Source organism: Dicentrarchus labrax, unplaced genomic scaffold (assembly GCF_905237075.1).
Source record: "Dicentrarchus labrax unplaced genomic scaffold, dlabrax2021, whole genome shotgun sequence".
Classification (NCBI taxonomy): domain Eukaryota; kingdom Metazoa; phylum Chordata; class Actinopteri; family Moronidae; genus Dicentrarchus; species Dicentrarchus labrax.
This window is the reverse complement of record NW_026136704.1, coordinates 22101912-22122704: the sequence shown is the minus strand read 5'-3', so window position 1 is coordinate 22122704 and position 20793 is coordinate 22101912. Positions and strand designations below refer to the sequence as shown.

At 39.3% G+C, this 20793-nt stretch overlaps 1 protein-coding gene across 14 annotated transcripts in view; it reads right to left on the bottom strand.

Moving 5' to 3' along the window:
- Positions 1 to 11382: 11382 nt before the first annotated feature.
- The window catches only part of LOC127362431 (muscleblind-like protein 1), a 67580-nt gene continuing 58169 nt past the window's right edge, over positions 11383 to 20793 (bottom strand). For 6 of the 14 annotated variants that reach the window (XM_051398123.1, XM_051398115.1, XM_051398118.1 and 3 more), the window contains 6 exons: positions 20103 to 20156; positions 19111 to 19261; positions 17879 to 17914; positions 16914 to 17005; positions 16423 to 16496; positions 11383 to 15215 (listed from right to left, as the gene is read on the bottom strand). In XM_051398123.1, the coding sequence (XP_051254083.1) occupies positions 16440 to 16496; positions 16914 to 17005; positions 17879 to 17914; positions 19111 to 19261; positions 20103 to 20156 (390 nt within the window). In that variant the 3' untranslated portion in view covers positions 11383 to 15215; positions 16423 to 16439. Of the gene's footprint in view, positions 15216 to 16422; positions 16497 to 16913; positions 17006 to 17878; positions 17915 to 18327; positions 18448 to 19110; positions 19262 to 20102; positions 20157 to 20793 lie in introns of those variants that run through there. The other 8 variants (XM_051398119.1, XM_051398112.1, XM_051398121.1 and 5 more) reach the window with 6 other exon arrangements.

Here is a 20793-nt window from a genome sequence, read left to right as displayed (position 1 = left end):
TTGTTTAATATTTCTTGTTTCGAAACTTATAGTAGTAGTAGTGTATTTAATCCATGGTGTAAGGGCAGATGGGGTTTGTTGCTTCCGGGAGATGAGAGTAAGTCTAGTGGCAATTAAGGAAGTGAATGCTCTAATGGAGCGGGTTGCTGGAGAAAATTTAGTTAAGGTGCAAATGGCATTGGTGAAATATAATTTGACACATGTGAGGAGACAGTAAAAGTCAAAGACCAAAATAACAAGTGTGGTGTTAAATGGATGCTTAGACTGCCATTAAGAGAGAAATTACTGTATGGATGAGCAAGGTAATTTTTTCATCTTGGTTGCCCGCTTCTAACTTCCTTCAATAAATAGATATTACAGAAAGATTATTATACGTAAGATATGTAAGATATTACACATAACGCCATACAACATTTACATTAATCTCTTTTCTTTTTGGTGTGGGGGCAATGGAACAATATGATTGTATGTGTGTAGGTAAGTTGGAAAATAAAAAATAGCTGAATAGCACAACAACACAAGAGCTTTCAAGAACCATATAAATAACCAAGATCAATCCAAAACAATAACTTAATGAGACTAATACATAACAACAAGATTCTAAAATACACCAAAACATTGGCAGAGAGAAGAGACAGTTTCTGCAACAGCAATTTGAATTGAATGGCGTTAACGCAAACCCATTTTAATGGCGTCAATTTTTTTATCGCAAGATTAAAGTTCTTTTTGGCCTAGCACACTTTGTGGTTTTTTTCACATGCTGTTGCAACAACTAGTAACATTAGAAAAACTACAACACCACACCGGATCTAGCTAGACCGGAGTAGTAGACGTTACGTTTTGAGTGGATGGCGAGGGCGAGACGCCGAAATGGATGCCAATAATATTCTGAATGGAAAGTTTACTTTTAAAAAGTTGCTAAATGGTTCCATTGACAAGACCAAAGTGATCTGTGTGTTTTGTCGCATCTATCATCGCAGCACGTCCAGTCTGAAATACCACTTGATGGCCAAGCACACAGCTGATGCGAATTCTCCGCCCCCTCGTCAAAGCCAGGCGACAATGGATGATTTTTCAATAAAAACAACATTTGCACAAAGCACACTTTTCCATGTTGATAAGAGCATTAAAATGAGAATAAAATAATGGTACAAAAAGAAATCAAGGGACATTTAGAATAGTTAAAATGTGCGATTAATTGTGAGTTAACTATGACATTAATGCGATTAATCGCGATTGAATATTTTAATCGTTTGACAGCACTAATTTCTGCCAATTGATCCTCTTGAATGTTTAACACTGGACCTTTAATCCACATTTCAGTTTTTCAATCCGTTCACCCTGAGGAACAACAGTTTCAGCTTAGATGACAAAACAAGCACATTTTAAAATTGAATTTGCAACGGTGAAGCTGTAAAAACAGACTGAAACGATGTACTTAACCTGATTTATTAGAGGAGTCCAGTTAAGTGACGAAATATTCCAAAGTGGAGTGGTTTTAAATGTCAGATGTGAGGAATGCAGAGGGATGGCTGGAGAGGATTGCAGGGTAGAAAGATTGCCTAATGGAGAGGGTTCTCTGTTACTTAATAATGAAAGCAAGGATGCTGAGACGCTTATAGCAAAGTAGGATGTGAAAGAGTACAGGGGCTAATGGTGCACATTAGCGTAAAGCTCTTTGTGTGGCCATATAGTGGAGCTAATACTGATTCACAGAGACTTTTGGACCTTGGTGAGACATACAGGATGTACATTACTGTGCTTCCAAGAGAGCCCCATATCGATCTATACTCTGCCAGTGTCCCTACAGAACTACAGTAAATAAGGTTTTATGAAATACTTCCTGGGTGACTTCCATTTTTCCCCAACATAACTGTATGTGCCTGCAGTAGCGCTAAGTGGAGAGGAGCTGTAATCGTGTTTGTATTTCTGTGCGGACATTTTGCATGAGTGTGTGAGTGCCTCTGTGAAATATCCTATTTTGTGTGAAAGATGATAAATGAGTGAATGAATGACGCCAACTGAATGAATAGTACCTTATAGCATTAATATTATAGTTCTGTCTGTGAACCATAATCAGAATGGCTCTGACTCACTAAATCCTTAATGGAATGAAGCCCGATGATGAAAGACGGCTCTGACAAATGGAAGGAAAGAAGAAATGAGAGGAGAAAATGACTTTGTCAAACTTTTCCCATTAGGCGACCAAGCCACCGTAAAATTGCTTAACATTCAGAGTGGAAAGCGCATAAGGTTGCGCATTTTATGAGCAGTGTGACGAGGCGAAAAATAATGTATGTTTGGTGTATTTAAGACAAAGCACACAATGTGAGCAGTAAATCATTTCTACTGTAGGGATCTGCTGTATGGTGTGTAAACTAGCGTGTCTAAACATGCAAAGGAGTGTTAGTGCACATTTGGCAACCATGTGATACAGAAAAAAACGAGAGGGAGACTGAAAGAAAGAAAAAAAGGAAATATGAGCGGGCAAATGGCATGATGTAACAAGTTTACTCACTTATTTTCCTTGTGTCTCTCTCTGTCACACACTTGCATTTGTGCATGCATACCAATCTAGTACGTCTTAACACTTGCTCAAGAAATGCACACAGCAGATTAACCACATTCTAAAGCTTTGACTCACTCACATGTTGTTGTATTTGAATGCACTTAATTGTTTTTTATTGCACACCACCGCTATGACACAAAAAGAAAAAGAAACAGATAATGTTTGTGGTCGTACACACAAAAACTGATTACGTATTAATTGTAATACGACATGCTCATAAGAAGCCACACAAGGCAGCTTGCCAATTCAAACAAGCCTTGAGTGGATGCCTGATAAATAAAAGGAAAACATTAGATATGGATGTTTTTCAGGAGTTGCAGTTAAGGGTCTCTCCTCAGACTGCTGCTTATCAATATTCTGTACCATGACAGGAGAGGGAGAGAGATGGATGAAGCACAGGAGGGAGGAAGACTTGAAAGGCAGATGAAGGGACAGCACATAGAGAGAAGAGAGATGTGACAACGGGAAGCATTAGTGACAGACAGAGGGACCAAAGGGTAAGTGAATAAAAGAGAGAGAGAGAGCCAACGAGGGAAGGAGATTCTCAATATAGAGCTCAAAACAGAGGGAAAACTGACAGATATGAAACGAGAAAGGAACAGTGTGTTACATCTGGGAGAGAAGGGGAGCGCCAAGAATGAAACAATTCATCCTTTCTTGTTATTGGAGGCAAAGAAAAGGACAGGAAGGCAGCGGTCCACCACGGGAGTTCTGAGGCATTTAATTGGAGATGAAGAGAAGCAGGCTAAAAGCCAGGTTCAAACTGAGTAGCAGTGAAGAAAATAATTTCATGTCGAGGATGAACTTTCAGCCATATCTCATTCTTGACTTGCAACGCAAAACAGGAACTTTCAAGTGCAGTTTCAGAAGTGATAAAACCTCGCTCAAATTCACATTGACAATGCAAATGAGTAAAAATCCAGCCTTGGATCACAACCTTACTGTCGGTTGGTCCACCATTTTGGTCCAGACTCAAATACTTCAACAGCAAATTGAGTGGATGAAACGTAATTCAGACATTCATGTCTGACTAAAGAGTGTAGAAGTTTTAAGTCGGCAGATATTTCATGGCATTAGAAGTCAGTGTTGTTACATGATCCATAGCTGTACTGCCATGCTGGTAAATTTCCATGTGAGCTGTGTTTTGTGTGCTAACGTATTATTTCTCATTTAATTTTGTTAGAACAGCATTAAACTTGTGGCAACAAGTCCTACGTTAGATACAAATGTATCTTAATATGGATAGTAAATCCCAGGAGCAGGTATTTATTTTTTTTCCCCCAAACAGATGAAAGAAATGTTCATTAAGATACTGCACTGAATTACAGAGGCTAGTGGAACAGCAGCTAGCCTTGGGGGTGAAGTCATAGCTTTGGCTCTCTATACAAGAACAGATTTTAGCCTAAAACTTGCTTTAGTAATTACTTTCCTGTTCTTAAGCAACTTTAACCATATGCTGCCACTGCTAATAATATTGAGCTACAGAACTCGCTCCCTTAAATTTTAGGATATTAAAGGTTTTGTTTCCTCCTCCTTCCCACATACTTCAGTTTGTACCCCCTCCTACTTTCTCAGACGCATTAAACCAAAGAACAGACTTTTTTAACTTCATACTAGATAGCTGTACGGTCTGGCGAGCACCATTTTCCAAGCCTAATAAGGTGACAGAGAGGATTAAAACAAGTCAGAACAACTTCAGACGCTTCTGCTTTTCCAGTTTCATCCACTGGCCTGTTATTGTTGGCTAATTAATATTAGGTTGGCAAATACCGATTAGCCTGAATATGATGAATTTGAAAACAGGATCTTGTGCTACCTCAATCCAACAGTGGCTCAGAAAAAAATAGAGCATCCTGAGCAGCTGTTTGTTCTTGTGTGATAAAGTGTCTGTCTGAGTCACTGTGCTTTTGAGAATTATTCACACACTGGTTCCTGAGAAACTGCCTGCCTCAGGTTTGGCTGCCTACATGAATACACTCATGCTGAAGGTCACATTGAGCAGCACTGTGGTGGGTTGGGCACACAGGAGAAGGAAAAAGCAGAGAAATTAAGACTGGCCCTAAATAAAACACTGTTTTTCTTTACAGCACTTTTACCTCTAGCAGGTTTTTAAACACATTTCAAGTGTTTAATGGTAGCTCCAACTTCATAAGACCTAATTTCAAAAAGAAAAATGGTGCTCCGTGGGCTAGGAAGAAAAAGAGGAGAAAAATCTAGGCAGGAGCCTGTGGCAAAGTTTATCTTCTGCAGTGCGATCGCTATCTTTTGTATAAATGGCAGAAACATTTCCTGCTTCCTGTTTGAAACCGAATAGCCTAGTTAAAATTTAAGAATGAAGTAATACCTGCAGACCGAGAAGCATGTGAAATAAAATGTGGCATGCAGGGCTGGAGAGGTGAAAACATCTGTTAAAGGAATATTTAGACATTTTAGGAAATACGCTTATTTGTTTTCTTTCTTGATGTGAAGGTCGATACCACTCTCATATGTTTCCGATCAGTATAAAGGAGCTTTCAGTTCAACAACAACTATCAACAGTTGCCCCTGCAGCTCTGCCACAGCTACTGGACACATCCGATTCTAGTTACAACCTGTAGAATTAGCTACATGTTGATGTTATCCACCTACTATACTGTACTGTAAGTAATTGAAGAAGCTTAAAGTAGAGGAAATGGTTAGCAATATGACTTGATTAATATAGAAAGTTATCATCACTGTTAATTGGTGCTGACTAGTCATATTGAAACATTGCTGATATTGGTCTAGGACTGTTTCCCTTCATTGATATAGTTGTTAACTGTTGGTGAAGAAGCGTATAATGCATTCACTAGATGGCCAACTAGTCAAATTAGCTCCTGTATCACTTCCCTCATTGTAGTTTCTGTTTCATGGTTGGACGGTGAACAACAAGCTGAAAGGTTGAACCATTATCAACTCAGACAGCAGCAGCAAATAGCAGTGGCCTCCACCTCAGTAATTAACACGATATATGTTGTTTGTTTAATCTGTAGTAAAAAACAACATTTTTATCTTTGGGCCTTAGTTGTTTCTTACGGTTTCCAGTCTTTATGCTAAGCTAACCAGCTCAACAAACTCTCTACAGGAAAACTAATAAGTGTATATGTCGAACCATATCTTTAAGAAAGCCTTGTAAAGAAGCACAGTGACCATTGATGAAGCTGATCTCTTTTAAATCTGTCTTTTTCAGGGACGTGGCAGCTACAGAACCACCGGTGAAATAATGAATTACTCTTAACTATTGTAATGCAGCACATAATACCAGCATTAGAGATGGGATGGTGGAGGAGAGCTGCATATTAGTTCTATACAGCAAACTGCCTGTCTCAGCAGAAGGCCGCTCTCAGTCTTCCTAAATCTCTGTGAATTAATTACACCACCGGTGATTTAGGAGCCAACTGCCGCCCGATAGTTTGGTGATAGCCTCAGTGAACAGACTGCTTTACGAGCTAAACATGGGTGGCAGAGATGGAAGAGATAAGGAAGCGTGCGGCAGAAAAATAGAGAGGGAGGTGTTGATGAAACTCATTAATGAGAGGGATGGATCAAAGGTATTACACATACACACCCTATACATTCTGATTTACACTCCCCCGAAGTGTAGATTTATATTAAAGCCTCAAATAGCCTGTCTTTGGACTGAAAGGGTTATCCCCACCTCCCCTCCCCACCTTCACAAGCTGGAGGGTGATGCAGTGACAGAGTTGATTTGAATCCACTTTGGCTCCTCACTCATGTTACTCCACTTCATCCTCCTAGCTGTCCACAGAGTCCTGTCACAAAGATGAAGTTTAGCCTCCACCACAGCTGTTACAACAGATTTTTCCCCCTTTCTTCCTGTGGGCTCTGGTGTCACAGTGGGATCTTTCTTTAGGCTTTGTCTCTCTCTGTACAGCTCTCATTCTCTGTCAAGTTCCCCCACTGCTGCTTCATCCCTCCTCATATAGCGCCGCAGTCCTGTAAAGACAAATGACTGGCTAATTAACAATGAAAGATATCGCACGGTATGTTAATAGGACCTACATCGTGCCTTCCCTGACCTCCTCTCTCTTTCTTTTATTCCCGTCTTTGTGTGCTACACGTAACGCCGAGGGACATCCTGTCACCATGTGAATAGCCACTGTTCATCGCTGGTTACAGCTGTGCCCTCAGTACCCTCTTTGTATGACCCATATTCTGTCAGCAAAATGCCCTGCCAGTTGTTATGTACCCCCTAACTTGTTCTTCTCCCGCTATCTAATCGCTAAAATATTCAGTAAACTGCAAATTCTGTCACTGAAGTGGTAGAGGCTTAAGGCTACACCAGACGCCTAAAAATTACACGTACTGTTTAGATTGTAGTTTGAAGGTTGTACTTCAACTATGTGCCGCCTATATTCCCATTTAGACTACAAAACAGGACAGACATGCCAAGTTGTCTGTAACTTTAAAGTCTTTTACAAACAAGAACATAGTGCTGCTTACGCTAGGCTAGAATTCAATGATAAATGGACTGTGCAAAGGCATAGGCCATCACAGATAGAAACTAACTCATCATACACTGATGGACAGCATCAGGAGCAATTTAGGGTCAGTATCTTGCTCAAGAACATTGTGACATGCAGCGGGAGGCGGCGGGGATTGAACTAGCTTCTGATTAGTGGACGACCCGCTCTGCCTCCTGTGCCACAGCCACCCCATAAAATTATTTTGTACCAGTTCTTTTGATCATGATGGAAATGTCAAACGTCAAATGGGTTTTTCCCTCTGTACTGCAACTCTGGTAAGTGTGAAGTTTACAGAACAGTGGAGAGTTGCTTCCAACTTCCAAAGACAAAAGTAGGTGCTGCTATATGGTACAAGGAAGCTAAAAAATAGTAGCCAAGCCTAAAAGGAACAGACACAAGCCAAGTGTTTTTATAGGGGATTCAGTTACATGACTCCATCAAAACACAACCGAATCATGGGCTGTTATTGGCGGGGCAGCAGACGGTCGGTGTTAAATTCTGAAAAGGACTGAAAACCAGCCTGATCGATAACTGCTCGTCTTCCAGGAGGAGACGTGATTAAACTAACCTGCTGCTATGCTCCCACTCTCTTTTTCCATCAGCAGAGGAAAACATTCACAGACACTTACCATAAACACGCACACACACACAAACACACTTAATCGCATTCACCTGGATGCACATACACACACAAACACACACACACACTCCCACACACGCCCACATACACCCTAGAGAAAATTGGATGTTTGAGCTGTGCTCCAAGCAGCACTCAGTGAAAGTCAAGTGGTGACTCAGCATAGTGAGGGAGAGAGGGGGAGAGAGAGCAACAGGGTTTAAGTCAAGGTGGGGGGTGGGGGGTGCATAAAAATAATGAAATGATGACTTTGAAGTAAATGTGTCAGAGAGTGATAAAGGTGATAATCTAGCTGTCTATCTTTTTGATCATCATGTATCAACCCTTGAATTACCTGTCCTTCTCTTCTTGTTTGCACATAAAACCCCTTATGATGCCCGTTGTCTCTGATCTGTTGCTCATCTCTGATCTCCAAGGAAACATGTCATTATTATTTCTTTATGCACTCGCACTTCACTCCCGTACCACTTTAAAGACTCACATCTGCCTCCATCGCCTTCTCTTCATTCTTCATCTCGACATCCCTTGCTGTTTTTTCCTCGTTTCTTTCTTTCGCTTGGCTTCACACTCTCTTCCTCTCCTTCCTCCTCTTTTCGCATTATTTCCTCCATAATGAGATCAGAGCATTACTCAAGCATTAGTGGGGTCAGTTTTTATTTAACCCCTCGACTGAACAGTCAATCCCACATTGTTGTTTTGTCCGAATCTATAATGCAAGTGTTAACATTTTGATTATATTTCTCTGTATTTTCCTCCCCTGAGAGGTAATTCATTAAATGACATTTATTGTGTATCAATGGACACTTAATGGATAATGAATAATAATGAATGCCCACAGTGCAACTCTTCTGTTTCCTTCTCCTGCCTCAACTTGGCTGGGGGGGTGGCAATCTTTTTTATAATCTCACACACCCACAGTCACCCGCACACTTACACATTATTCAGGCTTCTTTGTTGTTTTAAGAAGAGCCCAATTGAAAAGCTAGGCATGTTAAGGGAAGCCAGTGGTAAGTGAGATTCATGACGCATTGCAGACATGAGGTCGTACATCATAGTTTGTGAGGCGGGCGACAGAAGCTGCCATTATTGGATCAGCACTGGTTCATTAAGTCTCCACACGACACAGTCTGCTGCTAACGCCTGTGGACAGAGAGATGGAGGGAGAGGAAAGAGAGAACTGAGAAAGAAAGGATGGACGAAAGCTGAGAGGGAAAGATGCATGGCAAAGGAAGCTGAGATAGAGACGAAGTAGAGAGGAAAGAGTGAGATTGAATGTGAAAATTAAACTCTGGGCCAAAACTCAAAAACTATTTTCTGTAATTCAAGGTAATCTAATGATTTTTTTCAGGCACATAATCTGATGTAGAAATTGATGAGTAAGGTAACTATGCATTGGGGATAACGGTCTGCAGCTTCCTGTCAATGCTGGCTTGGTCAACATTTCCACACAACTCAAGCAGCGTGTTGGCAGCCCCCTTTGATAGCTCACTGCATCTAAGTTTCAGAGGTTAATTTCCAACATCCATCTGTCCATTTCATTTTCTCTGTCGCTATAATTTCATTGGATCAGACAAAGCATCAGGAACAATAATACCTATTCAAATACTTTTAGAATATATACAAAGCTCCAGTGATGGAACAGGTAGTGTTCTGTATTGTGCCGTCACTGCTGAGCTATGAGCCCCAATTGACAAAGAGATGGTGCTATCTGGTGGCCATACTGTGCATCACAGCTTTCTACAAGCAGGATGGATTTTATTTTTGCTTTGGAGAAAGTATCTGTGACTGGTTTCTGTGAAAAGACATCAAGCTAAAAAGCCCCTGCACAGGTGTTTTCAATTATTTATTTTTCAGGACTGTGTGCATCTGAGGTCTAATCAGCCACATAACACAGCTGCATCAGTAAACCACTCAAGGGCTTAAATTTAGGATATTTCATCATTTTGAAAGCAAAAAGTCTGACATTAACCTTGTCTCTTCTGCAATGTGTGTACATGCCATTTCAGCTGAATGAACTGCCTCAGCATTGCAAGGTATTCCTCACCCCACTGACTGAACTTGCTTCTTAAAAAACTGCATCAACATGAAGTCACATTCAGATTGTATCAGCACATCAGCACGTGTTCCTCAAAGAAATGAGTCACATATCTCTATCTCAATTAAAATCTTTGCTCCTAATTAGAAGCTTCAATGGGTAGGACAAATTGATGCATCAAGCGTAGAGATATCTCAAATAGGATTTTAATGAATAACAGTATTGATTTGGTGCCCCTGAGTGCAATGAAAACATTAAAAATATATCAAATGTTGGACCAGTGTTTGCTAAGATAATTATGCTAATTGAATATGAGGAATTATTTAAAGTCACTGCAAATTAGCACTAATCAGATGACAGAATTACAGATATATTTAACAAAAGAGGTGATTTCATGGGCAATAACTCTACTTTTAACTGAACTTTTTAACAGGATAAAAAGTGTTGTGACTGAGATTGCAGACAAATTATTAAAAAGAACATGAATAATCATGGTTTATTATGGCAAGACTATGAGACCTGCAATCAAAAGTTACACATTTCCCCAAGTTGGTGATTTCTTATTTATTGTGCTCAGAGCACATTGAGCATATATCGGACATCCTTTTAAAAGTAGCCTCTTTAGCTATATAATGTACATGGCAAATTACCTGTTTAAGTAGGTTAATAGGCCTACATAAGAATACTAGTAATACTTAATCCATACAGTTGCAGGATGCACCTGTTAGGGCAAGACATCACTGAAATTCCTTCTTAACATTATTTGAAGGATTTACTATTTATAGATGCGATAGATCAAGATATATACTTTATTAATCCTTTTTTTCACTCTTTTTGTTTTTTAATTCTTACACACACAGGCTGAAATACACACTTCATGCACTTGTGGACATGCAAACCCGGAGAGAGAGAGTGGAGTGATGGGCTCGCCACGTTAGCGGCGCCCATGAGTAGTTTCTTGGTTTTAGGTTGCCTTGCTCAAGGGCACCTCGGTCGTGCAAAGAAGGTGAAACTGGCACCTCTTCAGCTACCAGTCCACACTCCATATTGTGGTCTGTGACCCTCCGGTTCCCAAGCCAAGTCCCTACACACCGAGCTACTACCACCCTTTATTTTCTCATATTTTATTTATGTGGTGGTTCATGATATTTACGGTTTTCCTGCTTATTGGTTTAAATTACATTTTGGTTATAGAAATTGTTGGAATTTTGGGGGTGATGTCCCAGATCTGGTGCAGAGACTTCTTGGTGTCTCCACTAGTTGCTGACAACCTCAAGGGGATGACAAGAAGTCACCATGCCCAGCCAAAATAGTCCTACATAACTCCCCATAAAACCCCAAAATGTAATTTTTGTATTTATGTTTTTCTACAGATTAAACAAACAAGATATAAGATAATAATGAGTGAGCTTTAGAAGTGCTGGTAGGTGGAATCTTTTAGAGTCAATGCAGTCTAACTGTCCCCCATGTCTTAATGCTAAGCTAAGCTAATCAGCTGAGTGGTATCAATTTTCTCATCAAACTCTCAGCAAAAAAGCAAATAAGTGTATTTTCCAAAAATATGCTATTTCTTTGAATAGACAACCTGTACACAATACAGTAGATATGAAATAACGCATCTCAAGCAGAACCTTACTTCAGTTCGTTTGTAAATTTTTATTACATTTTTTTATTCATAACAGCAAGAATCAAATATAGCAATGCAGGCCCCGTGAAAACATGTGTCATGAACTTCTTTCTCTTAACCATACATATCCATCAAAGTTGGCACAGCACAACAAGGTTATATTAGCTACATTCATGACTTCAATTATTACATGATTTTGTAGATAATAAAACCCCAGCAAACATATTCCTACCAGCTTCAGAAGATACACATTACCACCCCTATTTCTTTTCAGGCTTCTTCTCACACATTTCATTCTGATGAGATTATATTTTATGGCTTTAGACTGCGACAAACAGAGGTTTTCTCTACAGGTGCTTTTCAGAGGAGGTGGCCGACATTCAAACGTGACACATCCTTTCAGGGGGCCTGGAGCAGTAAAACAAGCAGAAACAAACTGCAGCAGAAGACAGAATACATCATATTAGCACTACAAGCAGAGAAAACAAACAACAAATGAAAAAAAGTTCAGTTTACATTATATCATAAACGTAAGCATGCGTGCTTGTAGGAGATGAGAGATGACAAAGATGATCAGGACAATATTTCAAACTAACGACTTAATGAACAAACCACAAAACAGTATTTCAGTCTGAAATTATTCTTAAATTGTGCCTGATGTTAAACTACATTCCTGTTTGGTCAGTTTCATCTACTAGAAGCACAGCTTACATAAACATAAAGAACATACTTATAGCTATGGTGTTTGTGTTGCATGTATTTTAACTCTCCAAGTGGTAAAACTTTAGTGAGTATATTTTCAGGAATCTTTTTTTTTTTTAAATAAACCACTATTCTATTTTTGTATTTTTTCTATATATTTTATTCCATTACATTGATAGAATATTGTATACTGTAAATACATCTTTCTGTGTAACATGTTTTCTTATTCAATATTACTGTCGTGATTTTTTTTTTTTTAACGGTATATGTATTTCCTTTAACATGCATTCCTCTCTGAGTAAAGTAAAGAGACAGGACGTGTTGTGATTGGTTGGGCCTGGGAGGGCGTGGCCATGACACACAGACCTGTCAGTACAGGCAGGTTAGGGGACCAGACAAACCCAGTCAGGCCCTTACACTGGAGGGCAGTGGACGCCTCCTCCGGAAGGTTACCTGGCAAACTACAAGCTGCTGACAAAAAAGAAGAGCAACACTTGGCCTTTTCTGAAAGGGGTCGGAGAGTGAGAACTCAGTGCCCTTTTGATGCAAGCAATTTTGTTCAGCCTTTCATAAGATTTTTTTTGTTATCCTAGCAAAATTCCTTGTCATTATAGACATTATTTTTTTATTCAAAATAAGATCTCAATATACATGATTCTCTCTTTTTTGACTATGTACAGAAGTGCAAAAAAGTCAACCTTTATCACCTTTAACGCCTTGAGATTCCCCACCCCACCCTTGTTGTTTGCAGTTGGCTGAGTAAGAGACGAGTGTGCATACTCAATCCCCCTCCTCACCACGTTCACCTGACCCCGCCAGCAACGCCCCCGAAAAAGTGATCAAATATGCAGCTTGTTTTCCAACATGGCCCAATTTCCAGGGAGAGTAAAAATATTTAAACAATAGTTACTATTTGAAATGGATACAGTAGAAAATAACATCTTTACTCTAAACATCTAAGAACTAGATTTTTATAATAGTCTTTTTTTTCTTATATGACTAGTTACAAACCTTACAATCATTAAAATATTACTCGGTTATCGGCGATGGTTGCCACAGTGACAACTTAGCCTCTCTGTTCTATTATATCATCACTGTTAGATACTCATATAAAACATCTTTGTTCAAAGAACACAAAAAGACTAGAGAAATGAACAATATGCATACAGTTCAACAATATGCATAACGTAGAAAATATTGAGTTTACAATTGTAATCATACTAAAAGTAACATTACATGGAATTTCAGGAAACTGTGCATGAGGAACACACAAACACACACTTTTACCTTATATTCATTATAAGAAAGATAAATATAATAAGCAAAACTAAAAATCAGAACTAAATATCAAAATATCATCCAAACAAAATAAAGTAAAACACTCCTCATCTAAAGAAAAACTACAAGAAAGTTAAGAAAACACTGACAAAAAAAGTGACAATTACATAGTGCTCTGTGTGTGTGTGTGTGTGTGTGTGTGTGTGTGTAGGTCTGTGTGTAGGTGTGTGTGTGTGCGTGTGTGTGTGTGTGTGTGTTAATATGACGTGGATTAGGCAACTGGATGGTTCAAAATGGCATGTTGCATTGTGCTGACCCGATGGTACATTCTAAGGCTTTGGATGAGTAATACAATCGTTTATATTCTTGCCACTTTCCCTGTACTATCCACCAATTAAATATGCCTGAAGAACACCCAGAACACAACAAAAACAAAGAATTCTAGAGATCTACTCTTTACACCCGATCTTTCTTTGGGCTCGCTAATGTGGCCCACACATTTAAAAAATGTTCTCCCACTAGTCTACCTACAATATCTAGTAACAGTGACACAAAAAAGACTTTGGCTGACTATCTGAAAACAGTTCTCAGGTAGACGTATTAAACAAATATTCTTAAATATGTCAGACTATATATACACACACTACACTGAATCTACTTTGACAATCTGTCTTAAAATATGTGTACAAACATGAAAAACAAATCATGTTATACAAATCACATATCCACCAGTTGCACCGTCGATTTTGACTTCTGTCTCACAGCAGTTTGGATACCAACTGATCGCCCTGTTGTTTCAAAGCTATTCATCGTAACATCTTCATTATTAGGAGAGTCTTTGGTCTCTCGTGCAGGCCAAGACCTCCCCATACAACTCATCTGACTTTTAGAGTCAATTGACTTAAAGATCATGGAGAGATCTGTGTCGGCACAGATCCAGTCGTTTCCTGTCTAAACAACTGACACCAATAATAAAGTCTATGAAAACATAAAAGCTTTTCATTCAGTAGAAGATTTGAGTAAATCAGGCAATTTGGGGAAAGTAATCTAATCAGCAGTGGTGCTATTGGGAATCACAGGTAATGACAGGTAACAACATTGGACACTACATGCTGTCCAAGAGAGAAAATAGACGTATTAAAGGGAATTGTTGAGTTAAACACTTTGTAACGCTGCTTAAATACCATTCATGTGTTTTGAGATGTATGGCACTTTACAGGGATGCCTGCAAGGTTAAAGACATGTGCTTAAGAGATAGAAAGGTAGGCTACAAAGGTTTGAAAGACACCTCACAGACATTCAGTTGCTATTTTGCCTCTGAGTGCACTCATGTAATTTCCCTTATCACTAGTTTAACAAAATAAAATCATAAACAAAATCATTGTGCATGCATATGTGATTCAGTCAGATTTCCGTTTCTTTTACCTCAACTGAAATACAAGGTGTACCTTTGTGTAAACAAATGAACACATTTAGGTCAGAGACCAACAACCAATAAACAAACACAAGTCATGATTCTTGGTCAATGGATGTACCAATCCAGCCGATTTTTTGATGACCGCTCCACACATTTACCTCATGTTAACATTCAAAGTGTGTCCGGTGAATAAAGGTAAGTTGTCTCTACAGAATGAGGCAGTCTTTAATGCAAATTATGTTCTTTTCTGTTGTTGTTGTTGTTGTTGTGTAATAGTGTGCATGAAGTACACATGAAAACAATCCTAATAAACTGTGCCTCATATGTTAACATGCAGATTTATTCCAAACCAATTGAGATTTGGTTTTCCGTTTTGCTCTTGATGTTACAGGCATGAAGGGTGACCGCTAATCTTGGACTCGACACCAGCACGCTCCAGTTCCATCTGGAAAGAAGGTTGCAAAACGCAGCAAATCAGATGTGAATGATGAGGATTGGATGATTCTACGAAACTCTGAATTACATTTAATCTAATTAAAATTGAATTAGTTCTCACTTTCTACAATATCTGCACATTAAAGCTAGGGTATGGTTAAGATTTGGGAAAGATTGTGGTTATGGCAAATAAACTACTGTATATTTAAAATATGGTTGGGCAACTAAAAAAAGAAAGCAGACTTTATTGTCAGCATCTTAGCCCCGAAGCTGCAGTGCCTCCCTTGGTTTCAGTTGAATAAAAAGGTGAGTAACAGGGTAATTGCAGATCTGTGAGTTGACACGAACTTGGGTCTCCTGCATGAAAGCCAGATGTGGCACATGCTGATCCACCACCCTGACCTCCATACCCTTACTGTCTGCCTCACCAGATAAAGGGTACAGTGCTTCCTGCATTGGCACTGAATGTTGGACAAAAAATAATAATAAATCTGAGGCGCAGAACTGTCCAACATGGGTGTAATTCCTTTGGCTACTGAACAAGCAAATAATGTGTTTTTAGTGTTGCCTTTTATAATGTTACAAAATCAATCAACTTCATATTTTGCTCTTGCAAGTTGTGCAGATAACATAACCACATCAGTGGGTAGCAAGGAATTCTGACTGAGTATTGATGGTGCATGACTGCAAAAACTGCGACAGTGGCCAGGATATACAATATTTTCATCCTAATTCGCCTCTCTTTTTTAAAAGAATAGTTCAACCTTTTTGAGAAATATTCTCATTCACTATTCATCCATTATAGGGAATCACTGGCCTAACCAAGAATTAACCAAGGATTAAAAAATCAAGATATAACGTGTTATAGAGTTTTGCCAGATTTTTGGTCAGAACCAGGTTAGCTGTGTCCCAATGTTTCCAGTCTTTATGCTAAGCTTAGCCAACCAATTGCTGCCTCTACAGTAGCTGCATATTTAGCATCTAACTCTTAGAAAGAAAGCAAATAGGTGTAACTATGTCAAACTATTCCTATAAGTTGTACATTACTTGAATAAAGTAGGTGGGTGCGAAATAATAATAATAATAATAATAATAATAATAATAATAATAATAATAATAATAATAATAATTGGCCAAATACTTCACATAATTGTTTCTGAACTGTTTGGATTAAAAGTGTAAAAGTAACAAATGCAGGGTGCGAGGAGAGTACATACTGTTCTGATTGAGACTCCTACATCTGGGTCACATACTTGTGACTAGTCAGATGGTCCGCAGATATTATTGGAATCTGATTGAGAGGGGGGAGGAGAGAAATAGAGGGAGAGAGAGGAAGGCAAAGACAGAAAGAAAGAAACAGGGGGACAAAGGAGGGAGACGGAGACATCAGTTGAAATAAGGACAAATAGTACTTCAACCCACAGTGATAATAAAGATAAGCATTGTAATTATCTAAATAATTACAGTATTAGATGCTCTGAAAAGCTAGCAAAGGTCAGAGATGAGCCTTGTGCACCATTCATGCATTTTTCATTAGGAGCCACATGGGAATCATGAGAATAAAACAATAAATAAACTAACAGATACTGAAAAGTCTAAGCTGACACCAGAAGTGAAGAGAGAGAGAGAGAGAGAGAGAGAGAGAGAGAGAGAGAGAGAGAGAGAGAGAGAGAGAGAGAGAGAGAGAGGAGACAGAAGAAGAGCAAACCTGATTGGCTGTTGCGGTTGCAAAGGGAACACTTGTGGCAGATGTGGTGGCTGCAGACACAGTGGCTGGAGTAGCACCGTGCATCATGGGTACTTGGAGGGAAAGATCACACACAGGCAGTTGAACCAGAGCAGATTTGAAGCTTTTTTATGTTAAGACTTCATTTGTACGTCTGTTTATAGAATGCTAATAAACATGAGAAAAGCCATTGATAGTTTGAAATAGCTTTTTTTGTTCTTTCTAACAATTACTCCACCAATTTGAGTAAAGTGAAAGCAACAGGCATGCTGTGGAGGAAGAAAAAGAAACATCAGGGGAATTATTTACAGTGCAAAGTAGTTAATTGCCAAATTTGAAGATCAAAATATAAATTCAGATGGCAGTATCTTTATTTTTCTTGTGGCATTCATACTGAAAAGGTTAGTTAATTGGCTTTTGTTTCACCTCCCTAAAATAGGAACACTAAAATTGCTGCTACAAATGAAAATTAAACTTACAACAACAGCTACTACACCTTCCACTACTTCTACTACAATAATAACTCCTCATGTTTATATGGCATGTATAACCAGACAGTATAATGAAGTGCTTCAGAGGTTAGACAGCTTGGGATGGAAGTATAATGAAGCTAGGGTCGAGGGGGATTTTGAACTGCAACAAGCATTAGGTGACAGACAGAACTGTGGCAGAGCAAAAAAGAGTTCATTCCATACCACAAATACGTATTGCATAAGAGTATAATAAAAACACATCAACTTCCAATTGAAATTACACATTACAATTCTTTAATTTTATCAGCCACACTGTCGACCGCATTGCAAAGAGATTACATAAGCTGTTTCAGGTTAATATCAAAGTCTAAATTCACAAAATGGAGAATGTGCTCACGTTAGGTGGTGAGTTGAATGACACGTGAGTGACTAAAATGGGCTCAAAGATAATCAGTAAGGAAAGCTGGCACCTACCAACACTTGTTGCAGGTGTCATGCACAATATCGAGCCTGCCCATCATGCATTGCAACAGGGAGTGGAGTGAATAGGGAGGAGAAGAAATCAAGAAAATCAATTACAAGTGTTATAATGTCAGACATATTGGATTCAACCTGGGTGTGAATGCTGGCTTCAATACAATAGTGATATAGCTGATTATGTACCAATATTGATTAATAATAATTACACAAAATGATCATTTCTTTGCACACATCACAGTTGCTGCTACCACACATACTGCACAGCATAGGAAGCATACGCATAAGATATAAAGCTCTGAGTTGTGGAGAACCTCATACTGTCTGTCCAGCCCCAGTATACTGCTCACTGCTCCATTAAATGGAAGGGCAGATTAAACACTACCCCTGGTCCCATTTTCCTGTCAGCAGCTTAACAGCTGTTTGCGTGGTAGTTTTTGAATGACCTGCTTTCAGAGTCCTCAAAGTGTCTTGCAGTGACCTGACAGTCCAGTAGTGTGGGACATATGAGGATCTGAGTATCCGAATCTCTCGCAGAAGGGAATCGATGGCAGGCTATTCTTAGGCTGTCAGATGAGAATATGGGACACAGTGTAAGATGACTATGCAGTGGCCAGAGAAGTACAGATCAAATAAGCTGTGTGTGTGTGTGGAGTGTATATACACACATACTGTATATTAAGGCCGCAATTTCCACTGGGGATGAAGTGGAGACATGTTCCCCCACTTTGCAGTTTGAGTTTGATTTACTTAATAAAATCTCTCTAAACTGTGTCATTTTACAGTCCAGTGGCCAGAAAAACCAGATAAGAGAGAAAAAAAAGTGATAAAAATGTTGACTGATCATCTGGTTCACTTTGTTACTCTGCATTACCTTTTGCTGCCTTAAATTTTGCTGGTCAGGCTGCCCTAGCTGATGGGTGGAGTTTCTTCTGGTTAGTAATCTAAATACCTATAAATGCATAAAATATCAATCATAGCATCTTTAAACAACAACAACCCCGACCTCTGACTCTGAACCTACATCCATGCTGTACGTACATGTGCAATTAATTCCATGCGAGTTCTTCAACTTTGTCACCAACAATGAAATCACACAATCATTCAGCCATTCACTGCTGATGCCAAAAGACAATAAGGGAGATTTGTGAGACAGTACATGTGATTTGAGAGCCAACAGCAATGGCATAACTGCCGCAAACACGTGTCAAAGAAGGCTCAGTTCTTACCTGATGGTATGAAGGCAGCCTGCTGCTGAAACTGCATGTTGGCCAGGGCCTGTTGGTACTGGAATACGCCAGCATTGAACATAGTGGTGGCACCGTTGGCTTTTTCAAGTGCAGGTCTCTTTGGTAAAGGAGGCAAGACGGGAGGGAGCCCCTGATGAGGGGACAACACCAAAATAAAGGGATGGGAGTGAGGGAAATCAAAGGATGGTAGCAGTGACATTCAGGACAGAGAGAAGAAAGAATTTCATTAGAAGATAAAGTTGCCCTTCCAAACAGCTATTACAAACACTGGCAAGCAAGCAGTGGACTACACTACCTCTGTCAGAGAAAGACAGGACAGTGGCGCTAGCTGACAAACTGTGACATCTATCTCGCTAGTGGCAACAAAATACACTCCTCAGCACAACGTAATGAACCTTATGATATGATTTTGAATAATACAGTACATAAAATAATTAGTTTGCAGGCTTAGGCATAGCTAGTTTTTTCTGTACAGGTAATGACAGCTACCATACAAGTTATAGTATTGATTGTTGGACCATCAACAGAAATGATGTAGTTAGGGAAAGCTGCACTGCCAGCTCCATGATAATAGTTCACTATAAGCCATGTTAAGACTGTTATGACACCTCTTTAACAATTACACATGCAATATGGGAAGTGAAAAAAATCATGCAAATACTACCATACCTTATTAGACACTACAATATTACATTTTCATGCCACCAATTATTTGCTTTGGAGATTCACTTTAAGTGATGAACTGACCACTGACAGTGAAAAATGTACAGGGTTTCCTTTTCTGTTTTTGGTCCCTGATGTTTTAAATCCAGATTCAAATGGGCATTTTATCCGATGGCTACAATCAGTTCATCACCCCTCAGTGTTTCCTCAGTTCAGATCATTCAATATCTACTTTATTTTAGAACTACAAAAGTATATCTACTACACCACAGCTACATGCCAAGCTAAAAGGTGAAAGGTCATAGTACCAGGTCAAAAGTTGCGTCGAGGGGTCGCTTCAGTGATTTGACAGCCGACTGAGTCTTAATTAGCAGGCAGCGAGCACATGATGGCAATGGGCCAATGGGGTTCAAGCGCATTAACATAAACCAGCAAGCGGAGGTGCATCATGGGGGCAGCAGTGCAGTGTGGGTTGGTGAGAAAAAAAACAAACAAAAAAACAAACAAACAAATAAAAAAACAAATCATTGGAATGCAATATACAACAATAACAAGACTAGGACATGCACATTAATGGCTGTAGGGTTACTGAAAAGAATTATGGCCCTCAAAGTAGTTTACTGTCAGATGAAAATTCTGTTTCATGAAGTATAACTGTGAGTGCAATGGTGTTGTGGTCCAGAAAGGAAGATTAGCCAGATAACCAGATTTGTTAAATTCAAATTTAAGGCAATCCATGATCTTTGTATAGACACACTATGAAGCCCCTGCTCCAGATACTTACAGTCTGTGACTGGGCTATGGCTATGAAAATACACAGCTATAATGGCAGGTTAACTTGATCCTGACTCCTGGTCCCGGGCCCGCAACTCAACTCTCAAACAATGGGTGCAATCATCATAATCCTCCGAACGGAACGAAACAGCGAGTTTATAGCGTGTTTATAAGTCAGCATTATATATAAAACTGGTAAGGTGTCACAGTTACAGTAGATATAAT